Source organism: Xiphophorus maculatus, chromosome 18 (genome assembly GCF_002775205.1).
Source record: "Xiphophorus maculatus strain JP 163 A chromosome 18, X_maculatus-5.0-male, whole genome shotgun sequence".
NCBI classification, from domain to species: Eukaryota; Metazoa; Chordata; class Actinopteri; order Cyprinodontiformes; family Poeciliidae; genus Xiphophorus; species Xiphophorus maculatus.
Genome location: NC_036460.1, coordinates 25,465,475 through 25,483,199, shown reverse-complemented (window position 1 = coordinate 25,483,199; position 17,725 = coordinate 25,465,475). Strand labels below are relative to the sequence as shown.

Below are 17,725 nucleotides of genomic sequence, written 5' to 3'. Positions count from 1 at the left end.
CTGGAGGATCCTCCACCTTGAGGCTCCAGAAGCTTCAAATAACTGTTTGCTGCTTTGTAAGGGCATTTTAACAGCTGCTCTCTTAATCCGGTGAATTTGTCTAACAGAAACCTTCCTCATTTTGCCTTTATCTGTACAAACCCATCTTTGTTCTGAATCAGCCACAAATCTCTTCACAGTATGATAATGCTTCAGTTTTCGTTAAATATCTAATGTTTTCAGACCTTCTCATACGGCACTACACTATCTGATGATTTTCGTCAGCAGAGATTCTTTCTCTTTTCCATATTGCTTGAAACCTGTGGCCTGCTTAATAATGTGGAACATCCTTCTTAAGTAGATTTACTTTAATAGAGCTCATGAGACAAACTAACTAACCAGCTCTCTGAAATTATAGTGATTCAAAGAGCCCTGACACACAATACCATCTAGAAATTCAATAGCACAACAAAAAATGTAATCTTTATGACACTTTAATCCAATTTGCATAATAATTTGGAACACGGTGTAGATGTAACCAAAAATCTCACTAACTCAAAGTGTCAAACCAATTTAGGAGAAAAAAATGTGGAACAAAAACAAATACTAAATACCACAAACTCCATAATCCAAATTCCACATGGTTTTGCACGAACAAGACGAGACACGTTAAGATGTGGTGATTCCTCTGCCCATGAGAGCTTTCTTCGTGTTTCTTTCAGGTCTTAGTAGAATTATGTAACATTTAGGTCCAAACAGCGCCACCAAAAGGCCAAAACTGGAGGCCAGTATGGCGAACACCTCCACTGCGTCGGCGTATTTGCCCGGGGAATTGATATAAGCAGGAACAAAGGCCACCCACACGGCACAGAAGATCAGCATGCTGAACGTGATGAGTTTGGCCTCGTTGAAGTTGTCTGGAAGATTTCGTGCCAAAAACGCTAGCACAAAGCTAATGAAAGCTAGTAAACCAATGTAACTAAGTAGAACAGCAAATCCAAAGGTTGAACCAACTTCACACTCATAAACTATTTTGTCATTTTGGTACTGAGTGTTTTTATGTGGCATCGGTGAAGCATAGACGATCCAAACAGTGCAGACTGCTGCTTGAATGCAAGTGAGAGTGAAGACGGTTCCTCGCTGCTGTGTTGGACCGAACCACTTGAGACTGGCTCCCCCTCCTGGCTTGGAGGCTTTGAACACAGCCAGGACCACCATGGTTTTAACCAGGATGCAGGACACACAAAGCACAAAGCTGATCCCAAACGCTGCGTGTCTGAGTTGACATGTCCACAGTCTGGGTCGTCCGATGAACAGCAGCGAACACAGGAAGCACAGCTTGAGCGACACCAGGAGCAGGAAGCTCAGCTCTGAATTGTTGGCTCGTACTATTGGTGTACTGCGGTGATAGATGAAGATCCCCAGAACAAGAGCGCAGATGAATGTGCCCAGTAGTGAAGTAGTTGTCAAGCAAATCCCAAGTGGTTCATGGTAGGACAGGAACTCAGTTTCTTTAGGGAGACAGTGATCTCGGCGTGGGCTGGACCAGAAATCCTCTGGACAGCTGATGCACTCTCTGGCATCTGAAAAAGAAGAAACTGACATTTCTATGCACATTATGTGTTTATGCAAAAATAATAACACTTACTAGATCCATTGCTGATCTTTCCATCAGAACAGGGAATGCAGTCAAAGCAGCAAACAGGCTGACCCTTTCTTCTTGCCATCCTTGTACCTGGAGGACAGTTTTCACTGCATGCTGACTGGGGTGGCTGGAGGTCGGAGATGTAATCGGTCACTCCTCATTAGCACACACCGATATTTAAACAACAGCTTAAATGCTATCTGCTAAGAAGAAATCACCTGTTTTGACTCAAAGTTCCAAAAGATTAGGTTTTCGTTCAGTACAAGCTCTCCCCTTCCGAAGGCAGACTTCTTCACTTCACCAACGTTCTGGATTTTGGTTCCTCCATCTGGGAGCCACACCCAGTTCATGACATCGTACATAGGCAAGGCGTCGCCATTTTCATCAAACGACACTTGATCACCAAACGGTGTGGTGAAATTGACTTTCTGTAAATAGTGCAAGAGCTACAAAAGGACGAAGAGAACGACAAACCTCAAGCAGACTTTCATGAAAATCTGCAACAGACTGTTCAGAAATCTTGACCTGATGTTTATTTGGAGCGTAATTTGATGTCACACCTGCCACGGCTCCAGACTTTGCAGAGCAGCGCAGGTCCGATCAACAAAGGGTCCTTTGCCTGGCTCACAATGCAGCATCTCATCAAGAGCATGAGCCAGAGCATACACCGCTTTGTAAACGTTATACTCAGGTCTGAGGTTGGACACATCCAAAAGCTCAGTCTCAACCTGTTCAAGATCTTCATCACCAGTGCACAGAGCTTCATCATCTTCTTCCGCTTCGGCTGGTTTGAATTTGCACTGAAAGGTGTGTTCCCAGAACTGTCTCACCTGAAACACATCCAAAAAGAAAAAGGAATATTCAGGATTTTTAGATTTGTAATGATTTGTGTCCTTTGCATGTGGCATTTCTTCAAAAATCCTCTGAATTTTACCAGATTGGTTTCGTCGTAGTTGTTTTTATTAGGATGGGTTTGTAGTAGAAAGTCTCTGAGCCCCGGTATTTCCCCTCGACGAATAGCGATACCCAGAGTGCCACCAAGGAAAGGAATGAAGCGGGGAATCTGGAGTACAGCTGCTGACGCCCACGCTTCACTTGCTATCCATTGTCGGCCAGTGACATTTTGTTCCGCTACCTGGGCGTTACGTCACAAAAACACATCTTTAGACTTTAAAACTATGCTGCACGTTTTAGAAAATGAATGGCTTGATTGGGCTATATGACAAAAAGCAGAAATGAGAGAAGAAAGAACTTCGCAGGAAAGTTTACTGTCAATTCGACAGTCGACTACTTGCTAGAACAGTTAATTTATGCATTCATTCTTACCTCTTCTATCAGCCTAAACGTGTGAATCTCATGAGCAAACACGATGACAACACGAGCCGTTGACGTCTTGATCAAATTTACAATTCTCTTAAGTTCGCCTGGTTTGCTATCCCAGGGCAAGACCTCCACATACGCCAGGCAAGCTCCACCCTGCTGTGAGAGGCTCGACTGAAAAGACTGGGCCACATAGAACCCGTAATCATCGTCGGTAACCAGCAGGCCGGCCCACGTCCAGCCGAAGTGTTTCAGAATTTGAATCACGGCGTTCACCTGGGGAAACATGAGAAAAAAAAATAAAAAAGATGTACAAAGTTCTCCTGTGGTTAAAAATGCGTCTTGAAATAAGTTCCTGTCATGGAGACTTTGTGACTCCAAGATGGCACTCTTTGCTTCAGTTTAGTTTCTTCACTCTCTCTGGTGGCAATAGAAACTTGAGAGCAATCCTATTTGTCCAAATTGATATGAACTTTAAAAAAAGAAAGAACAAACTTTTGTTTTGTGTATGGATGTTGGCTGTTTCGATCCTGATTAATCATGAGCTTTTAACTATCTTAAGAAGATCAAGACTCAAGTGACATCTTTGTTTTTCCTGTATTGAGGGAGGTGCAATAGATGTCACACACTATTTAAGGCCATATTTATATTTCAAGATAGCAGGAAAAGGATGGCTTACTAAAATAAAAGTATCTAAAACACCGAATATGACAAAATGCTTCAGTTGAAATATCTTTTGCTGCAAAGGTGGAGGAGCTAAAAATGTGTGACACTGGTGAGTTTAACGAAAACAATAGGTTCCTGCTGTAGCATTTTCCCACAAAGGTCAGCTTTGTCCTCACATTTTCAGTTTGAAATGCTCCAGCAATAAACACTGGAATTATTTCAAGAATTTTTTTACAAGTCTTTTTTTGCTTAAGGAAATGTACTGTATGTGCTTGCAATATATCAGTAAGTCCCATTATTGAATAGATTATCTTACGTCCTGTGCAGAACTAAGCTGTATCTCACCTGGAAAGCGTCACTTGGGATTGTTCTGAAGAAGGACGGAAACTGCCGGTGGTCACTCAGGCATGAACATGTGGCAAAATAACTCACCTATCATTACATTTGCGCACAAATGACATCATTCAGAACACTGTCAAGAGATTTCGCACTCAAAACAGCATTAAACGGCGGAGAAAATTTCAGGTGAATCGAAGGATAGAGCACACTTACAATTGGTATTTTGAACAAACCTAGCACATTGGCGATTGCTATTGAAAATGTTGAATAGGAATCGCCAACGATGGCAAGAATTGGAGGAGTCCCTGAAGAGTTCTCCTGAGGCGAAATCCCCTCTTCCTGGCCGCTGGCCAGAGATAAGGCAGCGCTGAACCCAATAACAAGAGCACCGCAGTTATCATAAAGGCTGTATCCCAGGGTCAGGTTTGGCAGCAGATTGGTGTTCTTGTTGATCTCCTCAACGGCAAAAGCCATAGTCATGGCATCTCTAAAACCTAGAGTGTCAAAACTGAAACAAAATGTTACAATAAACATAAAAAAAGGGAAAAATTGCCACATATCATATTGACGATGTAGGAATTAATTTTACATGTGTCACAGGCGTCCACATGTAAAATGTAACTTACGTCGATTTCTATAAAGTCTGAACAGACAATTTAATTTACACAGAGGAATTAAATTCATCCATGATGTACTTACCCTTCACACCTCGGTTGCTCTGGCTCGGAGGTGTATGTGATGTTGGGGAAAAGAGAAGTGTAGTGTACCTCAAACAGCCCACCCAGCACCACATCACCCGGCTCGTGCATTTCATTGAGGCGGAAACGTCTCCGCAAACTGCAAGGCGAGTCAGTGGATGAGGCCACAGACACGAAACTGAGAGTCAAGAGGAAACGTGTGTAAAGTAAAGCCTCCATAACTCTCCTCCTCCTTTAGCACATGTTTATATTGTTCGTTCAAGAGTGCATGAACTTATGTGCAACATTACATCATCACCCACGCGCTCCTCTATTCAGAAATGCTATGGACTAAACACAACAAGTGTGAATTAATTTTTACTTTCACTAAAAATATCACAATAACTGATGTGCAAACCTTTTTGGGATTTTTCTCTTTTGAATGTATTAAGAACAATTCTGCTAAATTCAGCTGAAAGTGTAGGAAGGTAGTCAGAAAATCAATATTTCACTCCTGAACTAAATAACCTGTTTAGACTGTCTCCAAGATTCAACTAAATGTAAAATGAAGAACACAATGAGACTGTGAGTGTCACGATGCAGCACAAATTTATTTAGTTTTTTATTTTTATTTACCATGGATGAGGCAAACAAGACCTATTTTTGCACAAAACTTGAAAAAACTTGAAAAAACTGTTAGATTGTTTATCATGACCATTGAGTAGGTTTTCAAATGATCACATATGTTTCTTTTTAATTTTAGATCAAAGAGTACCATGATTTTTTTTTTTCTTTGGTCAGTTTTTTTACTTGAGAGATTTGGGTGAACTAACACCCACTGAACTGAACTGACATTGAGAAAGTGGCATCTTATAAGTACCAGATTAAAAACACTCCCAATCAGGATTTAGCTCACAATATTCAGGGATTGAACAAACAATTTGAGGAAAAAATGTTTGATAGACACAAAGGAACATATAAATTAGTTGTACTGAACAAACAAAACGTTTCTCTGAGCTGATATATTGTGCAAATATCTAAAAGTGGATGAGTTTGTACTCTAAGTATCTTAACGCGCTTTAAAGAAAAATAAATCTAAATCTTGGTCAAAAAAGGCACAGTGTTTATTTTTCTCTCACAATTTTTCATATATTAGTACAGTAAATATTTGTACATACCACACCAAACAATGCTATTGACAAATGTTTTTAAGTTTCAGTGAATGAGTTAGAGATGAATAATTCCACTGTCTTTGTTAACAGGCTGCAGCGATAACATAAATTGTACATAAGCTGTTCTTTAATATTTTGTAGTTCTATGACCCATGATGGCTTTCTTTGTGTTTCTTTCTGGTCTGAATAGAGTTATGTAACATTTAGGTCCAAACAGCGCCACCAAAAGGCCAAAACTGGAGGCCAGGATGGCGAACACCTCCACTGCATCTGCGTATTTGCCCGGAGAGTTGATATAAGCAGGAACAAAGGCCACCCACACGGCACAGAAGATCAGCATGCTGAACGTGATGAGTTTGGCCTCGTTAAAGTTGTCTGGAAGATTTCGTGCCAAAAATGCTAGCACAAAGCTAAGGATGGCGAGTACACTGATATAACCCAGTAATGCGCTGAAACCAATTATGGACCCAACGACACACTCATAGACGATCTTGTCATTGTGGTACTGAGTGTTTTTATGAGGTGCCGGTGACGCGGTGACAATCCATGCGGTGCAAATTGCTACCTGAATGCAAGTGAGAGCAAAAACCGTTCCTCTTTGCTGCACAGCACCGAACCACTTTAGATAGGTGCCACCTCCTGGTTTGGAGGCTTTGAACACAGCCAGAACCACCATGGTTCTCACCAGGATGCAGGACACACAAAGCACAAAGCTGATCCCAAATACAGCGTGTCTCAGCTGGCATGTCCACAGTCTGGGTCGTCCGATGAACAGCAGAGAACACAGGAAGCACAGCTTGAGCGACACCAGGAGCAGGAAGCTCAGCTCTGAATTGTTGGCTCGTACAATGGGTGTGGCGCGATGATAGGTGAAGATCCCCAGAACGACTGCGCAGATTGACATTCCCAGCAACGAGGTTACTGTCAAACAGATACCCAGAGGTTCCTGATAGGAGAGGAACTCAGTTTTCTTAGGAATGCAGTGATCTCGTTGGGGGCTGGACCAGAAATCCTCAGGACAATTAAAGCACTCCAAAGAGTCTGACAAAAGAGGGGAGAAAAGAATAAAATTCACATCTATTTAGCACAAGCGTATTGGTTCAGTTAGAGTGGGGAGCTTTAGCACAACTGAATATTGCTGGGAAATAATGGGGTGTAGCAAGACTTTTAAAAACTAGTTGCAGAATATGTTCGCTGCTGTGTGTTTTGGACAGGTGAGTTTGAAGGTTTTATATTTATATAAAATATACGGAGTTTATTATATAAACTCCAAGATTTAGTTGAATCTTGGAGTGATGAAAACATGCACGGAGTTTGCATGTTCTCCCTGTGCATGTGTGGGTACTCCAGCTTCCTCCCACAGTCCAAAAACATGACTGTCAGGTTAATAGGTCTCTCTAAATTCTCCCTAGGTGTGAGTGTGCATGCATGGTTGTTTGTCTTGTCTGTCTCTGTGTACTGCGACAGACTGGCGACCTGTCCATCCAGGGTGAACCCCGCCTCTCGCCCGGAATGTTAGCTGGAGATAGACACCAGCACCTCCTGACCCCATTAGGGACAAGGATGTACAGAAAATGGATGGAAACAGAAACTACATCTGATTAATTTTAGCTGCGTTTCCATTACAAATGTTCACAAAATGTTAGCATTCAGCTGATGTTGAATAAACACAATTTCACAATTGTGGTGTTTCCACTAAACAACAAACTATGAAAATGACACCAACCAGTTTTGTTGCTGACCTTTCCTTCAGAGCACGGGACACAATAAAAACAGCAGAGAGGTTCTCCTTTCCTCCTCACCATATGCATTCCAGGGGGGCAGCTGTCACTGCACACAGACCTGGGCGGCTGAGAAACATGAAGTATTTAAATTTCACTCAATGTGAGCATCCGACTCTATGTTTAAACAAGGCCAAAATTCCTACTTTTTTAGATTCAAAGTTCCAGAAGATTTTGACTTCATCAATTGTGAGTTCTTCCTCTTTGGACGCAGACCTCTGAACCTCCCCAACACTCTGAACTTTAATTGTTCCGTCGGGCAGCCAAATCCAGTTCATTATATCGTATATTGGTAATGCGTCGCCGTTTTCATCGAACATGACTTGGTCACCAAACGGTGTGGTGAAGTTGACCCGTTCCAGGTAGTGCATTAGCTGCAAACACAAACAGAAACATATGAAATTGATAAGCAAACATTGTTACTTCCATTAATAATTATCACCAAAACACAACTCAGACAACCAAACAAACATTTTTTTTCTTTCAAAAATGTTCTTTTTTTTTGTTACATCTTAAATTAAACATTTGCTTACATGTTATCTTGGGATGATGTTAACATTTTAAATGTTGAAAAAATCACGATGTAATTTTTTTTTGATATATAGGCCACAAGATGGCACATTGAAAGGTATACAAATTAAAATGGGCCCATTGCAGAAATGTCACCCATATCTGAAGTTAACGATTTGAAAGATGTGGCACCGTTAGAATTTTTTGTTAGTAGTCGTAGTATTTGTATTTTAAGGCAGAGAAATGATAAATATTGATATTAGTGGTACATTTTAAACTGACTGTGTACCTGCCAGAGCTCTAATGTTTGCAAAGAGGCACATCTGTTCCCTCTGAAAGGCCCTCGCCCTGGGATGCAGCTCAGCATGTCATGAAGAGCGTGTGCCAGCGTGTACACAGCTTTGTAAATATTATACTCAAGCCTGAGTTCTGACACATTCAGCAGGTCAGTAGTCACACTGTTCAGGTCTTCTTGTCCGGTGCATTGAGCTCCAGCGTCTTCTGCCAAACCTGCTGCAGGCAGCGGAAACTTGCACTGAAACGTGTGCTCCCAAAACAGCTTCACCTGAAACGAAGGCGTAGAATAAATTCAACCCATTTTTTTTGCACACAGTGTGACTTAGTGAAGCTCTCACCATGCTATTTTCAGAGATGTTGTGCTGGTCAGGATGAATTCTCAGCAGGAAGTCTCTGAGTCCTGGTATTTCTCCGCGACGGACAGCGATCCCCAGAGTTCCACCAAGAAACGGCGTGAAAGCAGAGATCTGGAGGCCTTCCAGTAACGTCCAGGCCTCGCTGGCAACCCACTGCAGCCCTGTCACATTCTGCTTCACCACCTGAGTCTCACAAAATTTATATTTTCTTTTACAATTTTGAAAAACAAACAAGAAAATAAAGTCAATTCTGTGCACTTTTTGTATCGATCGTTAGAATTGTTTGGTTCATATAAAAAGTTTTCCTCTCTGTCTCATTTTTAAAAATAATGCAACTTTGTAGTTATTGCATACTATTAATAAACTCTATATTAATGAAGGATTACATTACCCCACTTAATTTCTAAGTTTTTACTTAGTACCAAAGAACTTTTTTATTTTGGCTTAAAAGTTTGTTTCTTTTAAGCCAAAATCAAATACATAAATCAGGTTTGTAAATCTTGTCACTTTGTAATTTGATATAAAATTTCACAGAATCAAATGCAAGACAGGTTTTGTAAAAAACAACAACAAACAAACAAAAAAAACAAAACTTTTTGATATGGGTTATGACTCTGACAAATCTATTTCCTCCAACCTGTTCCATGAGTTGGATCATGTGCATCTTATGTGCAAACACAATCACTACGCGTGCCGTGGACTTTGCCATAACATCAACGACCCTTTTATATTCCCTCGGATTGTCTCCCCACGGTAAAACCTCCGTGTACGCCAGACAGCCGCCGCCTGATCGAGTCAGGTCAGTTTGGAATGATCTGGAAACATGAAGGCCATAGTCGTCGTCACTGACCAGGAGGCCCGCCCAGGTCCAGCCAAAGTGCTTCAGAATCTGAATCATGGCACGGACCTGATGAAGACGGAGCGAAAGTGCAGACGCAGTGTTCATTGTGAGGCCTAATTCCAGAAATACCTTTAACATTCATGAATAAATTTGAAATTCACCTGGAAAGCGTCACTTGGGATTGTTCTGAAGAAAGATGGAAAACGCTGGCGATCGCTTAGGCAAGAACACGTGGCAAAATAACTCACCTATAAGAAAAAATGTGTACAAAAGTTCACATTTTGCTTATTTTGTGAAAAAGCTTGGTAATTCTTGCAACTGACTGAAATAGACTGGTGGGTTTTTTAAGGGGCAAACTTACCATAGGCAGCCTGTACAAACCTAAAACGTCTGAGGCAGCTATAGAAAACGTGGAAAAAGGATCACCAACAATTCCCACAACTGGAGGGGTCCCTGAACAGCTCTCTTGAATCGAAAACCGCTCCTCCTGCCCGCTGGCCATTGCCAAGGCAGCGCTGAACCCAATGCTAAGAGTGGCACAGTTATCATAAAGGCTGTATCCCAGGGTCAGGTTTGGCAGCAGATTGGTGTTCTTGTTTATCTCCTCAACCACAAAAGCCATAGTCATGGCATCTCTAAAACCTAGAATGTCAAAACTGAAACAAAATGTTACAATAAATGTCCAAAGTAAAAAAGCGAAAAATTGCCACATATCATATTGACGATGTAGGAATTAATTTTACATGTGTCACAGGCGTCCACATGTAAAATGTAACTTACGTCGATTTCTATAAAGTCTGAACAGACAATTTAATTTACACAGAGGAATTAAATTCATCCATGATGTACTTACCCTTCACACCTCGGTTGCTCTGGCTCGGAGGTGTATGTGATGTTGGGGAAAAGAGAAGTGTAGTGTACCTCAAACAGCCCACCCAGCACCACATCACCCGGCTCGTGCATTTCATTGAGGCGGAAACGTCTCCGCAAACTGCAAGGCGAGTCAGTGGATGAGGCCACAGACACGAAACTGAGAGTCAAGAGGAAACGTGTGTAAAGTAAAGCCTCCATAACTCTCCTCCTCCTTTAGCACATGTTTATATTGTTCGTTCAAGAGTGCATGAACTTATGTGCAACATTACATCATCACCCACGCGCTCCTCTATTCAGAAATGCTATGGACTAAACACCACGAGTGTGAATTAATTTTTACTTTCACTAAAAATATCACAATAACTGATGTGCAAACCTTTTTGGGATTTTTCTCTTTTGAATGTATTAAGAACAATTCTGCTAAATTCAGCTGAAAGTGTAGGAAGGTAGTCAGAAAATCAATATTTCACTCCTGAACTAAATAACCTGTTTAGACTGTCTCCAAGATTCAACTAAATGTAAAATGAAGAACACAATGAGACTGTGAGTGCCACGATGCAGCACAAATTTATTTAGTTTTTTATTTTTATTTACCATGGATGAGGCAAACAAGACCTATTTTTGCACAAAACTTGAAAAAACTGTTAGATTGTTTATCATGACCATTGAGTAGGTTTTCAAATGATCACATATGTTTCTTTTTAATTTTAGATCAAAGAGTACCATGATTTTTTTTTTTTTGTCAGTTTTTTTACTTGAGAGATTTGGGTGAACTAACACCCACTGAACTGAACTGACATTGAGAAAGTGGCATCTTATAAGTACCAGATTAAAAACACTCCCAATCAGGATTTAGCTCACAATATTCAGGGATTGAACAAACAATTTGGGGAAAAATGTTTGATAGACACAAAGGAACATATAAATTAGTTGTACTGAACAAACAAAATGTTTCTCTGAGCTGATATATTGTGCAAATATCTAAAAGTGGATGAGTTTGTACTCTAAGTATCTTAACCCTTTCATGCATGAATTATGATCCTTTGTGTCAGAATTTTTTTTCCATTTTTTAAATTTTTTTTCTTAAGGCATAAAAAGGTAGGAAATTTTTTTTGTAAAAATATATATTTTTTTATTTTTATGTGATCAATTGTAATTCTGTCCAAATACAAAGTTGTTATTTGAAAAATACATCAGTAGTATTGTTCCTTAGGGGTTATCTGATGTCACAATATTTTTTTTACTTGCAAGAGTCGTCTACAGTAGAAGGAGGGACCGGGTCGGTTCTCATGCTTTTTTGTTGGTCGGCCATATTGTATTTAACAAAAATTATTTCTTGCATTTGCAGCTGATGGCCAGTAGTTGATGGTATATTTTATGATGCATTAATGTCCACTTCAGTGGTCTGTGTGCATTTATAACATAAAAATCCACAGGAAGCACAAGAAAATGGCTTTTAGATAGTTGTCCACTGTAGTGACCACTATGCATGAAAGGGTTAAAATGAGCTTTAAAGAAAAATACATCTAAATCTTGGTCAAAAAGGCACAGTGTTTATTTTTCTCTCACAATTTTTCATATATTAGTACAGTAAATATTTGTACATACCACACCAAACAATGCTATTGACAAATGTTTTTAAGTTTCAGTGAATGAGTTAGAGATGAATAATTCCACTGTCTTTGTTAACAGGCTGCAGCGATAACATAAATTGTACATAAGCTGCTATTTAACATTTTGTAGTTCTATGACCCATGATGGCTTTCTTTGTGTTTCTTTCTGGTCTTAGCAGAATTATGTAACATTTAGGTCCAAACAGCGCCACCAAAAGGCCAAAACTGGAGGCCAGGATGGCGAACACCTCCACTGCATCTGCGTATTTGCCCGGAGAGTTGATATAAGCAGGAACAAAGGCCACCCACACGGCACAGAAGATCAGCATGCTGAACGTGATGAGTTTGGCCTCGTTAAAGTTGTCTGGAAGATTTCGTGCCAAAAATGCTAGCACAAAGCTAAGGATCGCGAGTACACTGATATAACCCAGTAATGCGCTGAAACCAATCATGGACCCAACGACACACTCGTAGACGATCTTGTCATTGTGGTACTGAGTGTTTTTATGAGGTGCCGGTGACGCGGTGACAATCCATGCGGTGCAAATTGCTACCTGAATGCAAGTGAGAGCAAAAACCGTTCCTCTTTGCTGCACAGCACCGAACCACTTTAGATAGGTGCCACCTCCTGGTTTGGAGGCTTTGAACACAGCCAGAACCACCATGGTTCTCACCAGGATGCAGGACACACAAAGCACAAAGCTGATCCCAAATACTGCGTGTCTCAGCTGGCATGTCCACAGTCTGGGTCGTCCGATGAACAGCAGAGAACACAGGAAGCACAGCTTGAGCGACACCAGGAGCAGGAAGCTCAGCTCTGAATTGTTGGCTCGTACAATGGGTGTGGCGCGATGATAGGTGAAGATCCCCAGAACGACTGCGCAGATTGACATTCCCAGCAACGAGGTCACTGTCAAACAGATACCCAGAGGTTCCTGATAGGAGAGGAACTCAGTTTTCTTAGGAATGCAGTGATCTCGTTGGGGGCTGGACCAGAAATCCTCAGGACAATTAAAGCACTCCAAGGAGTCTGACAAAAGAGGGGAGAAAAGAATAAAATTCACATCTATTTAGCACAAGCGTATTGGTTCAATTAGAGTGGGGAGCTTTAGCACAACTGAATATTGCTGGGAAATAATGGGGTGTAGCAAGACTTTTAAAAACTAGTTGCAGAATATGTTTGCTGCTGTGTGTTTTGGACAGGTGAGTTTGAAGGTTTTATATTCATGTTTATATATATATATATAAAAAGTGCTTTCTTCTTCTGATCTGTGGAGGTAGCACTTTATCAACAGTGACCTCTGCTGTTCAGAGGAGGCACTGCAGGAACTCTAAATCATAGTTGAAAGCAGAAACTAGGGCTGCAGTTGGTAGAGCTGTTGCCTTGCAGCAAGAAGGTCCTGGGTTCGATTCCCGGGGTCTTTCTGCACGGAGTTTGCATGTTCTCCCTGTGCATGTGTGGGTTCTCTCCGGGTTCTCTGGCTTCCTCCCACAGTCCAAAAACATGACTGTCAGGTTAATTGGTCTCTCTAAATTCTCCCTAGTTGTGAGTCTGCATGCATGGTTGTTTGTCCTGTCTGTCTCCATGTTGCCCTGCGACAGACTGGCGACCTGTCCATCCAGGATCACCCCGCCTCTCGCCCGGAATGTTAGCTGGAGATAGACACCAGCACCTCCTGACCCCATTAGGGACAAGGATGTACAGAAAATGGATGGAAACAGAAACTACAACTGATTAATTTTAGCTGCGTTTCCATTACAAATGTGCACAAAATGTTGTCAGTATTCAGCTGATGTGGAATAAACACAATTTCACAATTGTGGTGTTTCCATTAAACACCAAGGGAGAAACTAAAATAAGCTTGTTTATGAGCTAAGTTATTTAAAAAACATGCCTCGCTATGATCTTAAAACTACTTCCTGCCGTCTACTTCTTTGTGGTTTGTGTCAGAGGCAGCATCCGGCTACCGACCATGTGACTCATGTGATTTGATTTCCATTATAGTTTTGAGGAATAAAACAATTTTGACTCGGCCAAACAACCAAATCATCCTAGCGCCAAAAGATTTTTTATCGAAAAACAAGTCATTTTTTTAAAATTGTATTTCCATTAAGCAAATTTATTTTCGAAAAAATGATATGGTCAATGGAAGCACAGTTTTTGTTACCAAAGAGGGACTATTGTGTGGCATTTAACCTGCCAAAAGCTTGAATAAATAATTTTCAGCTTTATTAAACCAAAAGATCAAGAAGGAAGAGAAATCAAAGCAGACTAGATGCTAGGAAGAACAATCCCAAACAATTCGGTTTAGTCACTAGCAGCACAAAGTCATGAATTCATCAAAGTTTTTAAGCGCCACTAAACAACAAACTATGAAAATGACACCAACCAGTTTTGTTGCTGACCTTTCCTTCAGAGCACGGGACACAATAAAAACAGCAGAGAGGTTCTCCTTTCCTCCTCACCATATGCATTCCAGGGGGGCAGCTGTCACTGCACACAGACCTGGGCGGCTGAGAAACATGAAGTATTTAAATTTCACTCAATGTAAGCATCCGACTCTATGTTTAAACAAGGCCAAAATTCCTACTTTTTTAGATTCAAAGTTCCAGAAGATTTTGACTTCATCAATTGTGAGTTCTTCCTCTTTGGACGCAGACCTCTGAACCTCCCCGACACTCTGAACTTTAATTGTTCCGTCGGGCAGCCAAATCCAGTTCATTATATCGTATATTGGTAATGCGTCGCCGTTTTCATCGAACATGACTTGGTCACCAAACGCTGTGGTGAAGTTGACCCGTTCCAGGTAGTGCATTAGCTGCAAACACAAACAGAAACATATGAAATTGATAAACAAATATTGTTACTTCCATTAATAATTATCACCAAAACACAACTCAGACAACCAAACATTTTTTTTCTTTCAAAAATGTTCTTTTTTTTTGGTACATCTTAAATTAAACATTTGCTTATATGTTATCTTGGGATGATGTTAACATTTTAAATGTTGAAAAAATCAGGATGTAATTTTTTTTTTCATATAGGCCACAAGATGGCACATTGAAAGGTATACAAATTAAAATGGGCCCATTGCAGAAATGTCACCCATATCTGAAGTTAACGATTTGAAAGATGTGGCACCGTTAGAATTTTTTGTTAGTAGTCGTAGTATTTGTATTTTAAGGCAGAGAAATGATAAATATTGATATTAGTGGTACATTTTAAACTGACTGTGTACCTGCCAGAGCTCTAATGTTTGCAAAGAGGCACATCTGTTCCCTCTGAAAGGCCCTCGCCCTGGGATGCAGCTCAGCATGTCATGAAGAGCGTGTGCCAGCGTGTACACAGCTTTGTAAATATTATACTCAGGCCTGAGTTCTGACACATTCAGCAGGTCAGTAGTCACACTGTTCAGGTCTTCTTGTCCGGTGCATTGAGCTCCAGCGTCTTCTGCCAAACCTGCTGCAGGCAGCGGAAACTTGCACTGAAACGTGTGCTCCCAAAACAGCTTCACCTGAAACGAAGGAGTAGATTTGGTTTAAAAAATTGTCCACCGGCGTGAATAATTTTAACCCACTTTTGTTGCACACTGTCTGACTTAGTGAAGCTCTCACCATGCTATTTTCTGAGATGTTGTGCTGGTCAGAATGAATTCTCAGCAGGAAGTCTCTGAGTCCTGGTATTTCTCCGCGACGGACAGCGATCCCCAGAGTTCCACCAAGAAACGGCGTGAAAGCAGAGATCTGGAGGCCTTCCAGTAACGTCCAGGCCTCGCTGGCAACCCACTGCAGCCCTGTCACATTCTGCTTCACCACCTGAGTCTCAATATATATATTTTTTTTACAATTTTGAAAAACAAACCAAAAAATAAAGTCTATTCTGTGCACTTTTTGTATCGATCGTTAGAATTGTTTGGTTCATATAAAAAGTTTTCCTCTCTGTTTCATTTTTAAAAAATGCAACTTTGTAGTTATTGCATACTATTAATAAACTCTATATTAATGAAGGATTACATTACCCCACTTAATTTCTAAGTTTTTACTTAAAACTAAAAAGCAGTTTGTTTCTTTTAAGCCAAAATCAAATACATAAATCAGGTTTGTAAATCTTGTCACTTTGTAATTTGATATAAAATTTCACAGAATCAAATGCAAGACAGTTTTTGTAAAAAACAACAACAAACAAAAAAAACAAAACTTTTTGATATGGGTTATGACTCTGACAAATCTATTTCCTCCAACCTGTTCCATGAGTTGGATCATGTGCATCTGATGTGCAAACACAATCACTACGCGTGCCGTGGACTTTGCCATAACATCAACGACCCTTTTATATTCCCTCGGATTGTCTCCCCACGGTAAAACCTCCGTGTACGCCAGACAGCCGCCGCCTGATCGAGTCAGGTCAGTTTGGAATGATCTGGAAACATGAAGGCCATAGTCGTCGTCACTGACCAGGAGGCCCGCCCAGGTCCAGCCAAAGTGCTTCAGAATCTGAATCATGGCACGGACCTGATGAAGACGGAGCGAAAGTGCAGACGCAGTGTTCATTGTGAGGCCTAATTCCAGAAATACCTTTAACATTCATGAATAAATTTGGAATTCACCTGGAAAGCGTCACTTGGGATTGTTCTGAAGAAAGATGGAAAACGCTGGCGATCGCTTAGGCAAGAACACGTGGCAAAATAACTCACCTATAAGAAAAAATATGTACAAAAAGTTCACATTTTGCTTATTTTGTGAAAAAGCTTGGTAATTCTTGCAACTGACTGAAATAGACTGGTGGGTTTTTTAAGGGGCAAACTTACCATAGGCAGCCTGTACAAACCTAAAACGTCTGAGGCAGCTATAGAAAACGTGGAAAAAGGATCACCAACAATTCCCACAACTGGAGGGGTCCCTGAACAGCTCTCTTGAATCGAAGATTGCTCCTCCTGCCCGCTGGCCATTGCCAAGGCAGCACTGAACCCAATGCTAAGAGTGGCACAGTTATCATAAAGGCTGTATCCCAGGGTCAGGTTTGGCAGCAGATTGGGGTTCTTGTTTATCTCCTCAACGGCAAAAGCCATAGTCATGGCATGTCTGAACCCTAGAGTTTCAAACCTAAAAAAAAAGAAAAAGAATAAGAAGAAGCTTGTCATCAAAACTGATATTGTAGCAATGTGTGTGTGTTGTCAGGATACTCACCCGTGGCAGCTGGGCGGATGTGGCGCTGAGGTGAAGGTCTGCTCAGGAAAGACGGAGCTGTAGTGGACCTCGAACAGCCCGCCCAGGATCACGTCGCCAGGCTTGTGCAGACCATTGAGGTAAAACGTTCTCAGCAGCTTACAGGACGAGGAAAGAAAGGAAGACTCCGGCAAGAATAGGGAGGAATAAATCATGAACTGATAGAAGTTCATGAGGAAATATCTAACAAATAAAGCCACCATAACTGCTCTTCCACACCAGCCAGCCTGCGAGACTCGTAGCTAATTTTATATAGAGGACTACAGCAGCCTGTTCCTTTCTCTGTGTAATTATTCACGCCACCCATCAGAGCATTGTTGTGGCCTCATGGGTGGCCTATGGGGATGTTATGCTTTCTTATTCATTCTTTATTTAAGAGAGTAATAAACCAGCAAAATATTAATTGCAACATTTGTGTCTGGCATTTGGA

At 41.0% G+C, this 17,725-nt stretch overlaps 3 protein-coding genes across 3 annotated transcripts; all 3 read right to left on the bottom strand.

Moving 5' to 3' along the window:
* Nucleotides 1-648: 648 nt before the first annotated feature.
* Nucleotides 649-4,773, bottom strand: LOC102223551 (extracellular calcium-sensing receptor-like). Its single transcript, XM_023351960.1, has 9 exons — nt 4,649-4,773; nt 4,163-4,457; nt 3,956-4,042; nt 2,951-3,220; nt 2,559-2,759; nt 2,185-2,454; nt 1,843-2,070; nt 1,628-1,751; nt 649-1,562 (listed from the first exon to the last, which is right to left on the bottom strand). Exons 1-9 carry the CDS (start codon nt 4,756-4,758, stop codon nt 649-651), a joined length of 2,499 nt encoding a protein of 832 aa, XP_023207728.1. The 5' UTR covers nt 4,759-4,773.
* Nucleotides 4,774-5,925: 1,152 nt separating this feature from the next.
* Nucleotides 5,926-10,561, bottom strand: LOC111612049 (extracellular calcium-sensing receptor-like). Its single transcript, XM_023351865.1, has 9 exons — nt 10,437-10,561; nt 9,945-10,239; nt 9,745-9,831; nt 9,380-9,649; nt 8,725-8,925; nt 8,379-8,654; nt 7,726-7,953; nt 7,525-7,648; nt 5,926-6,839 (listed from the first exon to the last, which is right to left on the bottom strand). The coding sequence occupies exons 1-9, from the start codon at nt 10,544-10,546 to the stop codon at nt 5,926-5,928; spliced, it is 2,505 nt and encodes an 834-aa protein (XP_023207633.1). The 5' UTR covers nt 10,547-10,561.
* Nucleotides 10,562-12,185: 1,624 nt separating this feature from the next.
* LOC111612048 (extracellular calcium-sensing receptor-like) lies at nt 12,186-17,498 on the bottom strand. Its single transcript, XM_023351864.1, has 9 exons — nt 17,257-17,498; nt 16,878-17,172; nt 16,677-16,763; nt 16,312-16,581; nt 15,685-15,885; nt 15,309-15,584; nt 14,661-14,888; nt 14,460-14,583; nt 12,186-13,099 (listed from the first exon to the last, which is right to left on the bottom strand). The coding sequence occupies exons 1-9, from the start codon at nt 17,496-17,498 to the stop codon at nt 12,186-12,188; spliced, it is 2,637 nt and encodes an 878-aa protein (XP_023207632.1).
* Nucleotides 17,499-17,725: the final 227 nt, after the last annotated feature.

Bases quoted from the DNA above. Each gene is read 5' to 3' on its own strand.
- LOC102223551 (XM_023351960.1), bottom strand. From the start codon at position 4,758: ATGCACGAGCCGGGTGATGTGGTGCTGGGTGGGCTGTTTGAGGTACAC. The intron at 3,221-3,955 runs GTGAGATACAGC...ATGTTTCCCCAG, and splicing joins TCCCAAGTGACGCTTTCCAG to GTGAACGCCGTGATTCAAAT. The intron at 2,455-2,558 runs GTAAAATTCAGA...GATGTGTTTCAG, and splicing joins ACTACGACGAAACCAATCTG to GTGAGACAGTTCTGGGAACA.
- LOC111612048 (XM_023351864.1), bottom strand. From the start codon at position 17,498: ATGGTGGCTTTATTTGTTAGATATTTCCTCATGAACTTCTATCAGTTC. The intron at 17,173-17,256 runs GTGAGTATCCTG...CTTTTTTTTTAG, and splicing joins CATCCGCCCAGCTGCCACGG to GTTTGAAACTCTAGGGTTCA. The intron at 14,889-15,308 runs GTACACAGTCAG...TTGTGTTTGCAG, and splicing joins AAACATTAGAGCTCTGGCAG to CTAATGCACTACCTGGAACG.
- LOC111612049 (XM_023351865.1), bottom strand. From the start codon at position 10,546: ATGCACGAGCCGGGTGATGTGGTGCTGGGTGGGCTGTTTGAGGTACAC. The intron at 9,650-9,744 runs GTGAATTTCAAA...CGTCTTCATCAG, and splicing joins TCCCAAGTGACGCTTTCCAG to GTCCGTGCCATGATTCAGAT. The intron at 8,655-8,724 runs GTGAGAGCTTCA...CCTTCGTTTCAG, and splicing joins ACATCTCTGAAAATAGCATG to GTGAAGCTGTTTTGGGAGCA.